At 36.8% G+C, this 14,899-nt stretch overlaps 1 protein-coding gene across 5 annotated transcripts in view; it reads right to left on the reverse strand.

The window, feature by feature from the left end:
- Positions 1-14,899, reverse strand: part of LOC134535542 (constitutive coactivator of PPAR-gamma-like protein 1 homolog) — a 233,913-nt gene that overhangs the window by 42,977 nt on the left and 176,037 nt on the right. For all 5 annotated transcript variants that reach the window (XM_063374693.1, XM_063374692.1, XM_063374695.1 and 2 more), the window contains exons 16-17: positions 13,136-13,439; positions 11,612-11,850 (exon numbers count right to left, since the gene is read on the reverse strand). In XM_063374693.1, the coding sequence (XP_063230763.1) occupies positions 11,612-11,850; positions 13,136-13,439 (543 nt within the window). The remainder of the gene's footprint in view (positions 1-11,611; positions 11,851-13,135; positions 13,440-14,899) is intronic.

The following is a 14,899-nucleotide window of genomic DNA, read 5'->3' on the forward strand; positions in this document are numbered from 1 at the left end:
CGGCTGACGTTACGTTATTAAGGCTTGTGCAGAGTATCTGTTCCTATTTTCGATGCCGTTGTATATTAAAACAATCTAGCAGCCTACAAATAATGTAGGTTGCAACCGATCAGCTTGTTACTTGTAAACCTAAAAGTGTTTGGAAGTATTTTGAACGTCTGACAGATAGTAAATCCCTGGCAAAGTGTGTCTCGTGTGAAAATTTTTTGAGATGCGAGCATGGTAGCACGTCTGGATTACTAAGCCATCTCAATATACATCCCTCTATAAAAAAAGAATTTGAGGATGCTAAAAAATATGAAGTCGCTGCTGAAAAAAGGGCAAGTGAAGCAGACAAAATAAATAGCAGCAAAAAAACAACTAACTTTGCAAGAAACGTTTTAATGGCCATCTTCTCATATAAGAATTAAATTTTTTTTTTTTTTAATTTTCCAGATCCCGTCCCGTTTCCCGCGGGAATAATTTATTTTTCCCGAAAATTTCCCGCACACCCCTACCGATAACGCTTTCGTCTGTGGATGCTGACTCTCCCATGTCGTCTCTTATTCTAAAATTAAATATTTATTACACAATCCATTGCTATTTAATATAGGGGAAAGGTGGCTAAGAGGACGCATCGTCTAAGAGTACGCAGTGTCGTTACAGTTAAGTTGGCAACATGTGGCGAAAAACTAGTGTCGGCCAGCCATTGTGTTCTTAACTGTTGTTCCAGTCGTAGTTGGACGGAAAGTGTAGTGCGTTATTTGTAGAGTGTACAGGTAAGAACATATTTTCTGCTTGTTTACTGTAATATTTATATCTTATAAAATAAGGAATGTAATAATGCTGGTAAGGTGGATGTGCATTGTCAAGTAGTGTAAGAATTTATGAATGTCTTCCTGTAGTATCCCCCGTGTATGTTTCCCGTAAAGTAGCATCTGATGCCATTTGCCGGATTTTAAAGGAAACATTACAAATTCAGGCAAGAGTACTCACGGTGATATCGGCTAAGAGTTCGCGCGTACTCTTGCCCGCACTGTTTGCGTACTCTTACCCGATCCATTACTCCAGCAGTGTTCATCATAGGATATAAATATAAACAGAGGGAAGAGGATTAAAGAAATGAATTATCTGTTTATGTTCGTATTTTATACATGTAAACACTAAAGGTATGTATTTTATGTGTGCAGAAATGGGTAGACGGAAACGAACCACGAACAGAAAGCTCTTCACTGCTGAAGACATGAAGATAGCCTTAAGTCTGAGGGAGGAAGGATTAAGCATACTCCAGATTGGACTTCGATTAGGCAAGAATGAAGCCACTGTGCGAAAGAGGCTGAGATCTGTAAGTATTATTCTATAAAACGTTAAGTTAATATTACACTGCTCTTCTATACATTTGGCTAATAATACCGAATGTTCTTATATTTTTATAGGGGAAAATTCCTACATCCTTGGGGCGTTTCCACAAAGTGTTTACCGATGAACAAGAACAGGAAATTGAAGACCTCATCAAAGACTTCGACTGCAAATTTTACGGTATTACTAGGAAACAATTAATGGTGTTAGTGTATAAGTTTGCTGACGCAAATAACATTGCACATCCCTTTAACATAGATAAGCGAATGGCTGGCAAGGACTGGATAGTAGACTTTGTTAAAAGGCGTCATCTTTCCTTGAGAGCACCTGAGCAGTGTAGTCTTGGTTGAGTAATTGGGTTTAATGAAGTGCAGTGTGGCAGGTTTTTTGAGAACCTAAGGGTATGTTATGAAAACTTAAACTTTCCTCCCCACCGCATAACAAATATGGATGAAACGGGCATTTCTACGGTGCCAAACACAATTCCCAAAGTTTACACAACAACAGGTAAACGGGCTGTATGCAAAGTGTCCTCTGGGGAAAGAGGTGACAATGTTACAGCTGTCTGTCGTGTTAGTGCTACAGGTTTTCCTGTTCCTCCAGCATTCATTTTTCCAAGGAAAAGAATGCACGATGCACTATACAAAGACGCACCTAAAGGAACCCTTCTTCTAATATCGGATTCTGGATTTATGAACTCAGAACTGTTTGTACAATGGCTAAAGCACTATCAGAAACACATGAAAGCATCAGCTGACGACCCGGCATTGTTGATACTCGACAATCACCGCTCTCACTGTAGCCTGGATGCAATTCTGTTTTGCAGGGAACATAACATTACATTGTTAACTCTTCCTCCTCATTCCAGCCATATGCTTCAGCCATTGGACAAAGTATTCCTTGGGCCATTAAAATGTGCTTATGCTAGAGATGTGGAGGCATGGATGACAACACCAGGGAACCATGCATCTGCTGTTCAGCTTAAACACGTAGCAGGTTTGTTTCGAAGTGCTTATGGTAGAACGGCCACTGTAGAAAAAGCAATAAAATCCTTTGAATGTACTGGTATATACCCTTTCAACGCAAATGTATTTTCTGCTGACGATTTCGCACCCTCTCTGGTTACTTTCCGCGAGATACATGACTGTGATATTAGGCCTGATTTTCATGCAGCTAGCTGTGAAGAAGTAGATGACATTTCTCAGATCCCATTATGCCAGCCTTCAGAAGCTAACAAAGAGGCTATGATAAACTTACATGACCAACCAAGTACCTCGACAGGTAATCAATCTCAGCTGTCCCACACACCAATATCCGAGATACAACCGTCTCCAAAGGACAATTCGGCAGGTAAACGAAAAAGACGAGCACAAAAATCAGAAATACTGACGTCAACACCAGTGAAGAATAATATGGAACTGAAAAAGCGAGAGAGTGCAGAAAAGGAAAGAATGAAAAATGCAAAAAGAAAAAGAAAACTGGATGAGAAGAGGAAGGGAATTGTTGTGGCAGCAAAACTAAGATCGGATAATGTGCTACAAGATAATCAAGGGGGGAAATATGAATGCCCAGGCTGTGGATGTGATTTTGATGACGACTGGGTACAGTGTAATAGCTGTAGTGCATGGTGGCATGAGGCATGTTCCGACTACGAAGGCAGTGGACCATATGTATGCGATCATTGTTGATGATGATTTTCGCGGACTCTTGCCCGACAAAGTTAGTACTCTTGCCCTCCATGTCGTCCAAGAGTACGCAGAGTGCACTTTTACACTGAACAACTTGTACTGTCTTTGCAAGCAATTATGAAACATATTTGTACATATTTTTGTGAAACTGAACCATTATAGTAACTGTATGCTTATTATGTTTACTGTTTTGAATTAAACATGTCAAGATATTTTCGTGTTTCCTTAAAGTGCATACTCTTAGCCACCTTTCCCTTATATTCAATATCGATATTAACGGCAGATGTACATAATCAACGACTTTAACGTTAGACGATAATTACAGTATGGAAGAATAGCAAATCTCCCCAGGGGTAAATAAATTCCTGGGTATTTCCAGTATTTTTCCAGAGGCAAAATATTCCTGGGTAATTCCAGGTTTTCCCGAATTTCCCGACCAATCGTCACCCTGGCTTCACTATAAAGAACATGATGGGACCAATAAATAGTTAGAGTTTGTTATACTGAAGTTCTTTATACTGAAACATAAGCATTGTTATAAATATGTATACAGATAAACACATGAAACACCTTAAGTGTACTAAGGTTCAGTATCTGTCATTAGTCTATGGCCGCTTGAAGAACCTGTTCACATAGTCTCTGCTGATGCTTTGTCTATGGTCAGGAGACACATTGTAGACAGAGCTGCCAACCTCAAATCACACCAATCAGTAATGACAAATATATGAAAAAAGTACACGTATATCATGCACGATAAATTTTTCCTGAGGAATTATGACACACACAAGATAAAACAAGGACAATAATATGCAAAAAAAAAAATATAGGCCTATGTATGTGAATACAATGAAAATTAATGAATTAAAGAAAAAAAACTACAGTAAAACCCTTTTGTTGCGACCACCTCCCAGTGTAAAAAAAAAAAAAAAAAAAAAACCCCACACACCACAGGCTGCAGTCTATCTCCCCGCATTTATCTTTCTTCTAACATTCCACGTCTCGCCTCTCGCGTGAGCGATAACGAAGCGACCATGCATTGGGCCGTTTTATGCTTTGTTTGGTAACAGCAGCTTGATTTTATTCGGTACAGTAGAATCCTGCCGATGCGACCCCCCTCTGATGCGTCCATTCCGTTTATATGACCATTTTTTGAGATACAGTGAAAAATTTGAGCAGAGAAAGTCGAAAATTTGAGTAAAATCGGCTGAAAAACAAGTCTGTTACACTTTGTTGGGCGCTATGTGTTCACGTTTATCTTGGCGAGAGCTGGACTGTCAACGCGGCAGTGTCTAGCCAAGCTAGGCGCGTCCACTATCGCACGAAAAGCCATCTCAGCTGTCATGTAATCTTACCCGCCCGCACGAAAAGCCGCTGTGGTAGCTTCTGCGACAGCTTAAGAAACTCGTCCAACGAGCATCCTCCTCCCCTCCCACACCGCGTGTGACAAAAGACAGGTTATATAGTCCATTATCGGTAAAATAAATATTTTCATGGGCTTATACGACTGTCCTTCGCCGTTAATAAATACTTTGAAGTTTCAGTTATTATGATACAATTTGTTTATTAGTCACACAGCAGTTTCTGCTGAAAAATCACTAATACCTCGAATTTTATTGAATAGAAAAATTTAGCAGGGCCGTAAATATATTTATTTTACTGCATAGATACTTTTCCATCTGCATTCCAATGCGTTATTCTTCTTTTTTTTACGCTGCGAAGGGACGTGGGAAAGATAATTGCTTGAGCTGTCAAAATAAACATTGCTGACCGCAAGGGTGGGAGCACATCCCGTCGGACTGTCGCTGTGATTATCTACTCCAAAAACATGTCACAACATTTCAGGATAGCATTGTTCTTATATCGTTCGTTTATAGCCGAATGTTTTCTACCTGATCCACACAAGTTCCTTCGCCACGTTTTGAACGAAAATTACCACCAGCCGGCTAGCATAGCCGAACTAGCATGACGCGAATTCCTTTAGCGAGAGTATTTGATGTATTTGGATATATTTAGGGAGGGGGGGGGGGGGGGGGATTGGCCCAAATTCTCTATTGCGACCATTCCGTTTAAAATCCGTTTTTCCGGAAACCGTGAGGGGTCGCATCAGCGGGATTCTACATTCCTTTTCATAGGACCCTTGCTATTAAAAAACATTTTGTATATTTAAGTTTGAAAGCTTGTAAATTCCTTGCTACAAATGACTAAACTCAGAGGGGTGAGCTTATGCGTCATGAAGCCACTGCCGCCAGCCAGCCAGCCAGCCAGCTAGCCAGGCGAGCTTCATCTGCACCCACTCGCGTTGCAGAACCTACTGCTGCCATATTTTTAAAGGAAATGTCCAATTTTTTTTTGTTATTCATAAATTAACATTATTGGAAGTATTAAAGCCGACAAAAAAATACGCTGTGTGTTAAAATTAACAGAATTTAATGATCTTTCATTTCATTTTGTTTTTTTAAATTTTTTTTTTATGATTTTCACATTTTGGTCAAAATATCCAATTTTTTGACGGTTCCCGAGAATGTATTCGTAAAATCACTGCTTCGTTAAATTCGGGATTCGTGACATTGGGGTTTTAGTGTATTTAACTACGGCAAGCAGAAAACATACATGTAAACTAACCAGTAAAAATAAACTGTCTATTGACATATTTTCTTTAGAGGTGGCCTATAGGGCGACGGACTTGTCATGAAGGTTGAAATGGGTTCAAAGCAAAGCCGTCTAGCATTGTGAGTGACAGCATCCTGCCATTGTACGGCTGGTTTATTAGTGGGTAGTGGTTTGTGGTGTGTGTGTGTGTGTGTGTGTGTGTGTGTGTGTGTGTTTGAAATGAACTAAAATTTCGGAAAACATCTATTACGACCCTATTCCTGGGAACCGTGAGGGGTCGTTTCAGAGAAGTTTGACTGTATTTGAACAATGCAATCATCTGAATATGTAAGAAATGTCAATAATTTTACAGGAAATTTTCAACCTTCAATTCAAAGTATTCAAAGTTATACTTTTCTACAACTGTCTTTTTATTTGCTTCTTTTATCCTGGTTGGATAAGAACTGTCTTATAAACAAACAACAGAAGACAAACAAAAGAACTAGTAAACAATAACTCTGAATTCGTTACTTTCGTTTCTTCAGATGTAGCGAAAAAAATTTGGTATGGATATATTGCTCGTCATGACTATAAAATGATCCACATGTTTCTTTGATTCAATATGCCGTCTACAGTCATCCCTTCCACCATGTGCAATCGAAAAGTCACACGTGCATACATTACAAAACGCGTGGTGTTCCAAAACATTTGAAGACGACAAGCATGGCCATTCTTTTCAATAGTTAGGTCTTAGGTCGAAAGTTTTGAAGAATTGCGTTCTTTTTTTTCTCCCCCAAGATACACTTTTGTTCTGTCACACACTTCATTTCTACAACCGGCACTGAAGAACACACTATTGAGAAAAGTAAAAAAATTTCACATCTGTATGATGAAAAAAATTACTTTCAAAAAATAAATTAAAACAACACAGGTTAGCCAAAGTACCGTACAAAAATTATCGTGATGTAAGTAGCCAACAAACGAAAAGTCTGAGAATATGTACTAGTATCGTAATACCATCCCATTATTATTTCAAAACACGAGAATTAATCTACTTATTTCGACAGTACATGGCTACATGCGCACACATACTACATAGTTCCGTTATTTGCGCAAACACGTGATGTATTCGAACTGCGTTCACGAAACAGCGCAGTAGAAAAAAAACTTTTTCCGTTACCGTGCAGCACAAAGCCACGTTTCCATAATAAACCAGCGATGTTCCGTAATTCGGTGTTAAATCCGTAATAATTACAAAAACTCCGTGATGGTTGGCAGCTCTGTGTAGGTTATGTTTTTGTTTACGTACACGCTGTTACGTTTGAATAAGAAAATTAAAAATAAAGTACAAGTTTTTGGATGGTAATTTTTTTCAAAATTTGCCTCAAGTTTGTTCGTTCAAGTGAATATTTTTGTTTCAGGAAGAAACAGACCGTCGTAAAATTCGTTACGATGAAATAAAAATTCAAGGTTATTATATACGTTTTTGGCGGGACCAAACAATGAAATCGGTTAAGTGAAGTGTTCGTTTAACTGAAGTTCGTTGTACTTGTGCTTTCCTGTGTGTGTGTGTGTGTGTGTATATTTTTTTGTTTAATCTTGCATCTCTTACATTAGCAACAATTTTACACGAATAATGGCACATACTTTAAAAGCACAAAAACTTGCAGGTTTATTATTTATTCTCCAGACATGATGATTTCACTGTATAAATGCTTCAGGTGACAAACAAAATGAGACTATTTTAATGAAATAAGTACAGTGAAACCTCGTTTATTCGTTCCCGCATTGTAAAATTTCCCGGTTTTATTGTTCAATGTCCGTGGTCCCGAAAAAATCCCGCAAGAACAATGTTAAAAAAATCCCGTTTCCATCGTTTACGGATATTTTTTAACCCGGTTTAACGGGTTGAACTTTACAGGCTTTTTACTGATTTCACATTCAAATTCCCGAGAAATATTCCAGTTTATGCATGTCTACACGACACGCAATACCAATATTTACATATGGCGGCCATTACTACAAGAAAACGAATAAAGTGAGCATGACGCTGTTGCTAACAGGTTCACCAACTTCGATAAAACAGACGAAAGCTAACGCTCGCACGATAGTTCTTGCTTTGTGCGATAATTGACACAACAATATAACCGTGGTCGATATACTGTACATACTAGCCCAACGTAAACACGTTTCTATTTAGCGACAGTGAAATCCTGCGAGAAACATAGACAAAATTGTTCATCCTAGCGTTTCCGTGGCCGGCCATATATGCGAGAGATTTTCTTTGTTTACGGTAAATTAGCTTTACGCATTTAACTCTAATGCTTGTGTGAAATTTGTAAAGGTTCATTGATATGTATCGGCCTACAAAAGAGGTTAAAACCATTTAAAACCATTAAAGAGCGTTTAGAAATTATAAATGCCGTCGAAAAAAATCCAGGCGAAAAACGGGTTGATTTGGCAAAGCGCTATGGTATTCCTCCATCGACTCTTAACAAACTTGTGATTACCAACACCAAAAATATTTTGCTGCATAAAAACTCATCTTATAATTTCTCTGCATTATAAATAAGAAAGAAGTGTGCATCTTATAACATGTGGTGAGTATGTACAGTCAAACCTCTATCTATCGAACTCGCATGTATCGATTGTCCGTGTTTATCGTATACTTTCTACGGTCCCGGCAAAATTGCCATACAACTAAGGTTAAAAAAGTCCGCTTGTACCGATGTTCGAATTACCGTTTTGTCCGCATTGATCGTACAAAATATGTGGTCCCGTCACTATAAATTATAATAGATGATCGTTTAACCATAAAGATTTTGCAGAAATAACCATTTCTTAGAAAGAAACCGTCATAAAAACAGTAACGATAGTATACAGAAGTAAAAATCACCTTAAATCTGCAGCCAAGTAATGGAGCACGTAAATATGAAAAGACAAATGAACAACAACTTACGAAGAAAAATGGATGATGTACCATAACTACAGTACAAACCCAATTGTTATCCTTAGATAATTACCATAAAAAGAACTAAAGATTCTTTGTCGATACCATAATTACTACAGAAGCACGATAGCTACCACATTTGCACTACAGTTACCGTAACAACCGAGATGTATATTTACCGTGACGGTAATGTATTTATTTATGACATTAAAATTAAAGAACATTATTGAAAAAAAAAGGATGTTAAATTTTTATATGTACGTTTGGCACATGTTGCGAAGAAATAATGTGATCTGAAAGAATGCAGTACTACTACGAAAAGTGAAAAGGGTACTCGTGGATTTTTAGGTTATGGCAGTATCTCTCGTTTTTCAGTAATTTCGGCCGAAAATTAACAAACGTATCGGAAGTCGACAGAACTGCCGATTCAACTAAATATTGGTAAAATCGGCTTCTTCAGTACAGCTCTACATTTGATGACATGAGTAAACATATTTCAGACTTCGGGATATTGAAAAAGTCTTTAATTTCCATGTAGATTTATTGTGTGTATGTTTTTTTTTTTGCAAGTGTAAATTGAATTAAGTAAAATACTTCCATTTTTATTTATTTTTCAACTGATTTAACTTTAATGACAAGTAACTGATATATTTGACACTAATTTTGGGTTGAAATATTATTTTTTAAAAATTCTTAGAGTGAAGTCCACATCTATTGAATGTCCGCATCTACTGAATTTTTTTGTTGGTCCCCTGAAAAACGATAGATAGAGGTTTGACTGTACCTTTTAAATTTTGAATAATACATACGTAATTACTTGCTTAAATCATACAAATTTGAAGTTTATTTTGTTTTGTTCATTTAAAAAAATTAAGGAAGTATAATTTTCCAATATTGATAGTGTATATACATTGTGCTGCTGGTGTCAGTTTATGGAAATACCTAACTGATTCACTGAAAGTTTTTGCAATAGTACATACATTGTGCATTTGGTAACTTTAGAGTGTGTTCCCACATTGTAGGATTTCCTGGATTATCCGTTTTTTACTCATGGTCCATTGGAAAACGGATAATCAGGGTTTCACTGTATTAAGAAATATTTTAATATCATATATATTGAATTATACACTTTTATTAACAAATAAAGATAACATATTAAAAAAAAAAAAAAACCAACACCGAAAACTCCTGGTTTAAAAACAAAAACCATAAAATCTTGTCCCTATAAATGATGCTAATGTAAAGTATAAATAACCAACAGAGACTGCTTTTTTTTTTACATCTATTCTTACGCTCCTCTAACTGGTGTCTTGCGGAGGGAGTTGGAAAAGTCATACAACTACCACAACACAAAAACAAGTCATTACAATCTACATTTAACATTCTCCTGGCTGTTGACTCTCACTGACTAGACACTAGCAGTCAGCCAGACAGCCCAGAACAACGATGCTGATGCCAGACATGATGCACAGGGCGAGAGGGTGGAAAGAGCAAGGTGTCTGCATGCGAAAGAAATACAAGCAGTCTGTGAAGATGATATGTTATACATAGAGGCACTGGAAAATCGTAAAAACGATATAGGCGCAAATAAAAGCGACAAAATGGTTTACCAACGAATAAACGCTACAATCCTGTTTTTAGAAGTAATTATTAAAATTTCAAGTAATATTAAAATTTCCAGTAAATTTTAGGTTTACCTAATATTTTTAAATAAACTATTTCTTATTATTAACAGCCTAACCTCAAACAATAAAGAACATTCTGTATTTTATACATAGTCTTACCGTATTTGAAGATTACCTAATAAACTGTGACAATGGCGAGCCATGTAAACAATCAACACGATCTATGAATCTTTAAATAACACGAAACACAATTTAAATACGCATAGGCTCGCGTGGAAACTTTGTTAACGGCAAACATAACGTACGACCCAAAAAAATGTAAACGATTAAAGAGAGACGTTTATTTATGTGCATGAATATTTTCACGGGAAAGAAAGTGAAAACATTAAAGTGGCCATGTTTGCCAACGCGTGCGTGTGTGATATTAACACAAGCAATAAAATTATTTACTATTGAATGACAACTAAAATATAAAAATGCATTAACTTAAGTTTACAACCAACGCAGCTTATATTTGGCTACAAAATCTACGTCAGTCAAATTCGTTAGCACTTTTAACGGGAAAAAAAGATGGCAGCAATGTAGCTCTATGCTTTTGTCGCTCATTTGTTGAACGTACCTTGTGTTTTCTGTTTTCATAATTTCCTAAACCCGAAAAACAAACGGTAATCTGTGAAACTAAAATATTGCGCAGCTATTTACAATAAAATTAAGATTATTAAAGTCTGTTTTCTGTATCGCGTTCACGTGCAATGCAATTTGATTAAAAAAATTTTTCTTTTACCATTATGGGATGGACAAAACCTGTTAGCATTCACGTGCAGAGCAATACAGTCGCACCATTTCTATGTTAGTGACACTAACATACTTATGTCCAAAGCTTGCAACATCCGCATAAACTGGGAGAAGAATCATGTAAGAATTTTCGTCTATTAAAATTAAAGCTATATAAATGCTATATGGCAAAATATAAATGCTACGAACAGCCATTATAAACGCTATTTTCCAGTGCCTCTAGATATACACAATCAGTAGCAGCTGTTCAGTTTTTCAAACTGGCATAACATTCTAGACTACAAGGTTGCTACATTATGTCAGGATCTAAATTCCTTAAATATTCCCACTTTGTCATTCTTTAAAATTAATTGCCACATCACAAAGTACAGAATATTTAAAGCCAAAATGGTTGTAATATTTGTTTACAAATCCTACATGGTATGTCTTCAATTTCATTTAGTACCAGTTCCTTCTAGAATACAATATATTTTGTTTACACCTATCGGTGTGAATTTCACATTTGCAGAATTTTCAAGTCCTGAAGAAATTTAGCTAACATTCTACTGAATATTTGAATGTACATGTTAAGTGATTCTCGTCTAGAAATAAGGTAAAGAATGAAGGCACGCAGAGGGACAAGTTACCTGTGGTCCCAACCGGACGCCGGCCATCCTGCTACCGTAGTTGGGGCCCCAGCTGCCCACGACGACGCCTGCGATCTCCAGCTGCCCGCCCCTGGCCGGCACGGGGCGACGCAACAGGCCCCTGGACACTCCGTTGGTGGTGGGGTAGGACAAGAGCGCTCGCTGCTGCGGGTGCATGTGGCCGGGCGGACTGATGATGCTGGCTGGTGGAGGGACTCCCAGCCCCCTCATCGGAGGACCTGCACGTGCACAAATTCAAACCCACGATAAACTACGCTTCTCCAAGCTATACTTGTTTCAATTAACACCACACAGTTTTTTATATAATACAAGGTTTACTCAAAGTTTAGGACTAGGGGTCTGCGAGTATTAGAAATATATTTTAATATTAGTTTCAACATTTCAAATGGAATAATTGTTTAAATTATTTGCTACCATAGATCACAATGTGGGATATATTTATATTTTATTGGGGAAAAAAAAAAGTACTAACGTATATGAATAAGGACCCTGAACAATGGTCAAAGGTAAAAAATGACAATTTTTAAAGTTATTCGCAAAATGTTACCAACTGCATCATTTGCCTTATCTCGAATGCACAAAATATTGCTTATTTGCAGATTAAGACTTTCGTTTTCCTACGTTGTGATGCAGGACTGTGGTATAACTTTTTTTTTGGTGCTGCCAGTTGTAAAATCTATACCTCAAAATGGAGTCTTTTTGAAGTTATACTTCTTTAGGCACGTTTTGAAAAAATGATGAGTTAATTTTTATGACACACGGAATGCTGGTCCATATCATAAAAAACATTTATTTGTTGTGAATATCAGTGATAGAGAAGTTGTGTTTAAATACTTTTTCAAGTGTATTTGACAAAGAAAGCAATTTTACGAATGCAATTTGTAGAGCCATGAGCATACGTAAAATTGAAGTTTTAGTGTACTGTAAAACACGAATTTATAAGGCAGCTACTTCAACCTCATCTATCAATATTTTATGTAATTTTAATGTAGCTAACCCAGCCAACCATTCTCACCATTTTTATTTAGATAACCTAACATAATTAATAGTAAACTACTTCATGTATTACAATTCTTTATTAGAAAACATGTTAAGTAGTTTCAAAAGATAATGAATTTTTTTCCCTAGAAAAGACCTCTACTTCATAATTACCATCTAAGTAATTATAGGGTTAAAATAAATTTAAAAATTTAAAAACATTGTTTCAGCTAATAATATTTTCTTATGTTCAATTTACCAAAAGTTATAAAATGTGGACTAGACTGTGTTAATACTTAGCTCTGCTTGACTACTCAAAAATGTGCAGGATTGTCCATATCTAGTTATTAGAAACTCATTTTAACATTATGACTGTATATTTTTCAAACACAAAATTCTTGCAGATTAATTCTTATCGTTAAAAGAAGTTCTATCCCAGACATATATATATATATATATATAAAACAAAAAATTATCTTGTAAAAATAGTCATTTGAAACATCTGTAATTGGCACACGGACGTACCGGAAGCTAGCGGCGGGAGCGGGGGCCGGGCGAACTGCACGTCCAGTCCCTCCAGCACGGCCTTGCGCATGCGCTCCACCTTGACGACGTGCTCTATGCGGTGGTCGCACAGCTCCAGCAGGTTCTTCACCTGGGAGGTGCGCTCTAGCTTGTGGTGGAACAGCTTGCCGTCGAAGAACAGCCAGGGACAGCACATGAGCCACGGCACGGGGGCCCCGCACGCGTCGTTGGCCAGCAGGGCCGTCTCCACCCCGGCCATGAACAAGGCTGCCAGCTGCACGCCGCGGCTGTTGATCACCTGCACCTGCCGTGTTCATGCCATATCATGCTGAATCAACACTTGACAACTGACAAGCATTTTTGAACAGCCAAAACCAAACTGCAACACTTATATCTATAATGTGACAACTAGCAAAAGAACCTGCACAGTAGCAATGTCAATGTGCGGGCAGGCTCTTTTGTTTCTTGTCGCACTATACTTAACAAAACTGACTAACAGCCCAAACCTGTGAACCTAAAGACCTGAAATTTGAAAGAAATATTCCTTTAGTACTCCAGGGGTGCACTAAGGAGAGATTTTTTAAAATTTTATTCCTCAAGGGGCGAAAGGGGTGGTAAAGTTTGCGCAAAGCAAAATACCACTCATCACTAATTCACAGCACCTATCAGACCTACAAACTTGAAATTTGGAAAGTGTATTCCTTTTGCTATGAACATTCGCTAAGAAAGGATCTTACAAAAATCAGCTCCCAAAGAGGGTTGCGGGTGCTATTAAAGATAATAAATTTCCAGTCTTTCAAGTATATGTCCTACAGACTTTAAACTCCGCAGAGATGTTCCTTACATTATAGAAATTAACTGAGCATTGAGATTTCTTAAAACCAGTATCAAAGGTGGACTGTGAAGGTGTTAAATAAAAAAATTAACAATTTACCTTGAAATTCAGCAGTGATTTTCCTTCTCTTACTGAGAACATGTTTTTCTGAAAATCAGCTCCCAAGGGTGACTTAGGCCAGGAATACCGGGTAAGCAAGTACTAAACATCTGTGAGTATAAATTCAATTTATTTTTGTAATAGTGGACTTGAAATTCATTCTCATTATTCTGTATTGTTAGATAATTTGGACTTTTTTATTTCATTATTTCGGAATAAAAGTCTTACTAACCTTTTATCCTTTACTTTACAACATAACATAATCTACCATATATACAGTAGAACCCCATTTTTATGTATTCAGATGATTAATATATTTTTTACTTGCATCGTTATTTCCCCCGTAGTACTTTATCACTTAAAAAAAAAAAAAAGAAGCATTTACTGCATTTTACGTTACGATACTGCACTTAATAGCAAACCACCAGAAAAGTAAGACCGAACAAAAAAATTCGAATGTGCATAGTGTAAAGTTTGTTTATTATACATTACAATGTGTGGTCGTGGCAGTTTCATTTGTCATTGTAAACAACCTACTTCTTTTTAGATCACGATAATCTATACAGCCATTAACCAAACATTTATTTTATTTAATATTTATTTATTTAATATTTGTTGCATGCCTACCTACAGCTTATGGCCTTGGTTGGTAGGCACGATACAAGTGAGGTAAATAGCAAAATAAAATTCAGTTTTATATTGCTCCCCTTTAAATTTTAATATATTGTAAATGAAATATTCCTTAATGTAAACAATAGTCTTGAAAGAAGTTAAAGAATGTTTATGTTTTGTAAAAAAAAAAATTTCGTTTTGTGCAAGTATCTAGTGTT

This window comes from Bacillus rossius, chromosome 8 (genome assembly GCF_032445375.1).
Source record: "Bacillus rossius redtenbacheri isolate Brsri chromosome 8, Brsri_v3, whole genome shotgun sequence".
Classification (NCBI taxonomy): Eukaryota; Metazoa; Arthropoda; class Insecta; order Phasmatodea; family Bacillidae; genus Bacillus; species Bacillus rossius.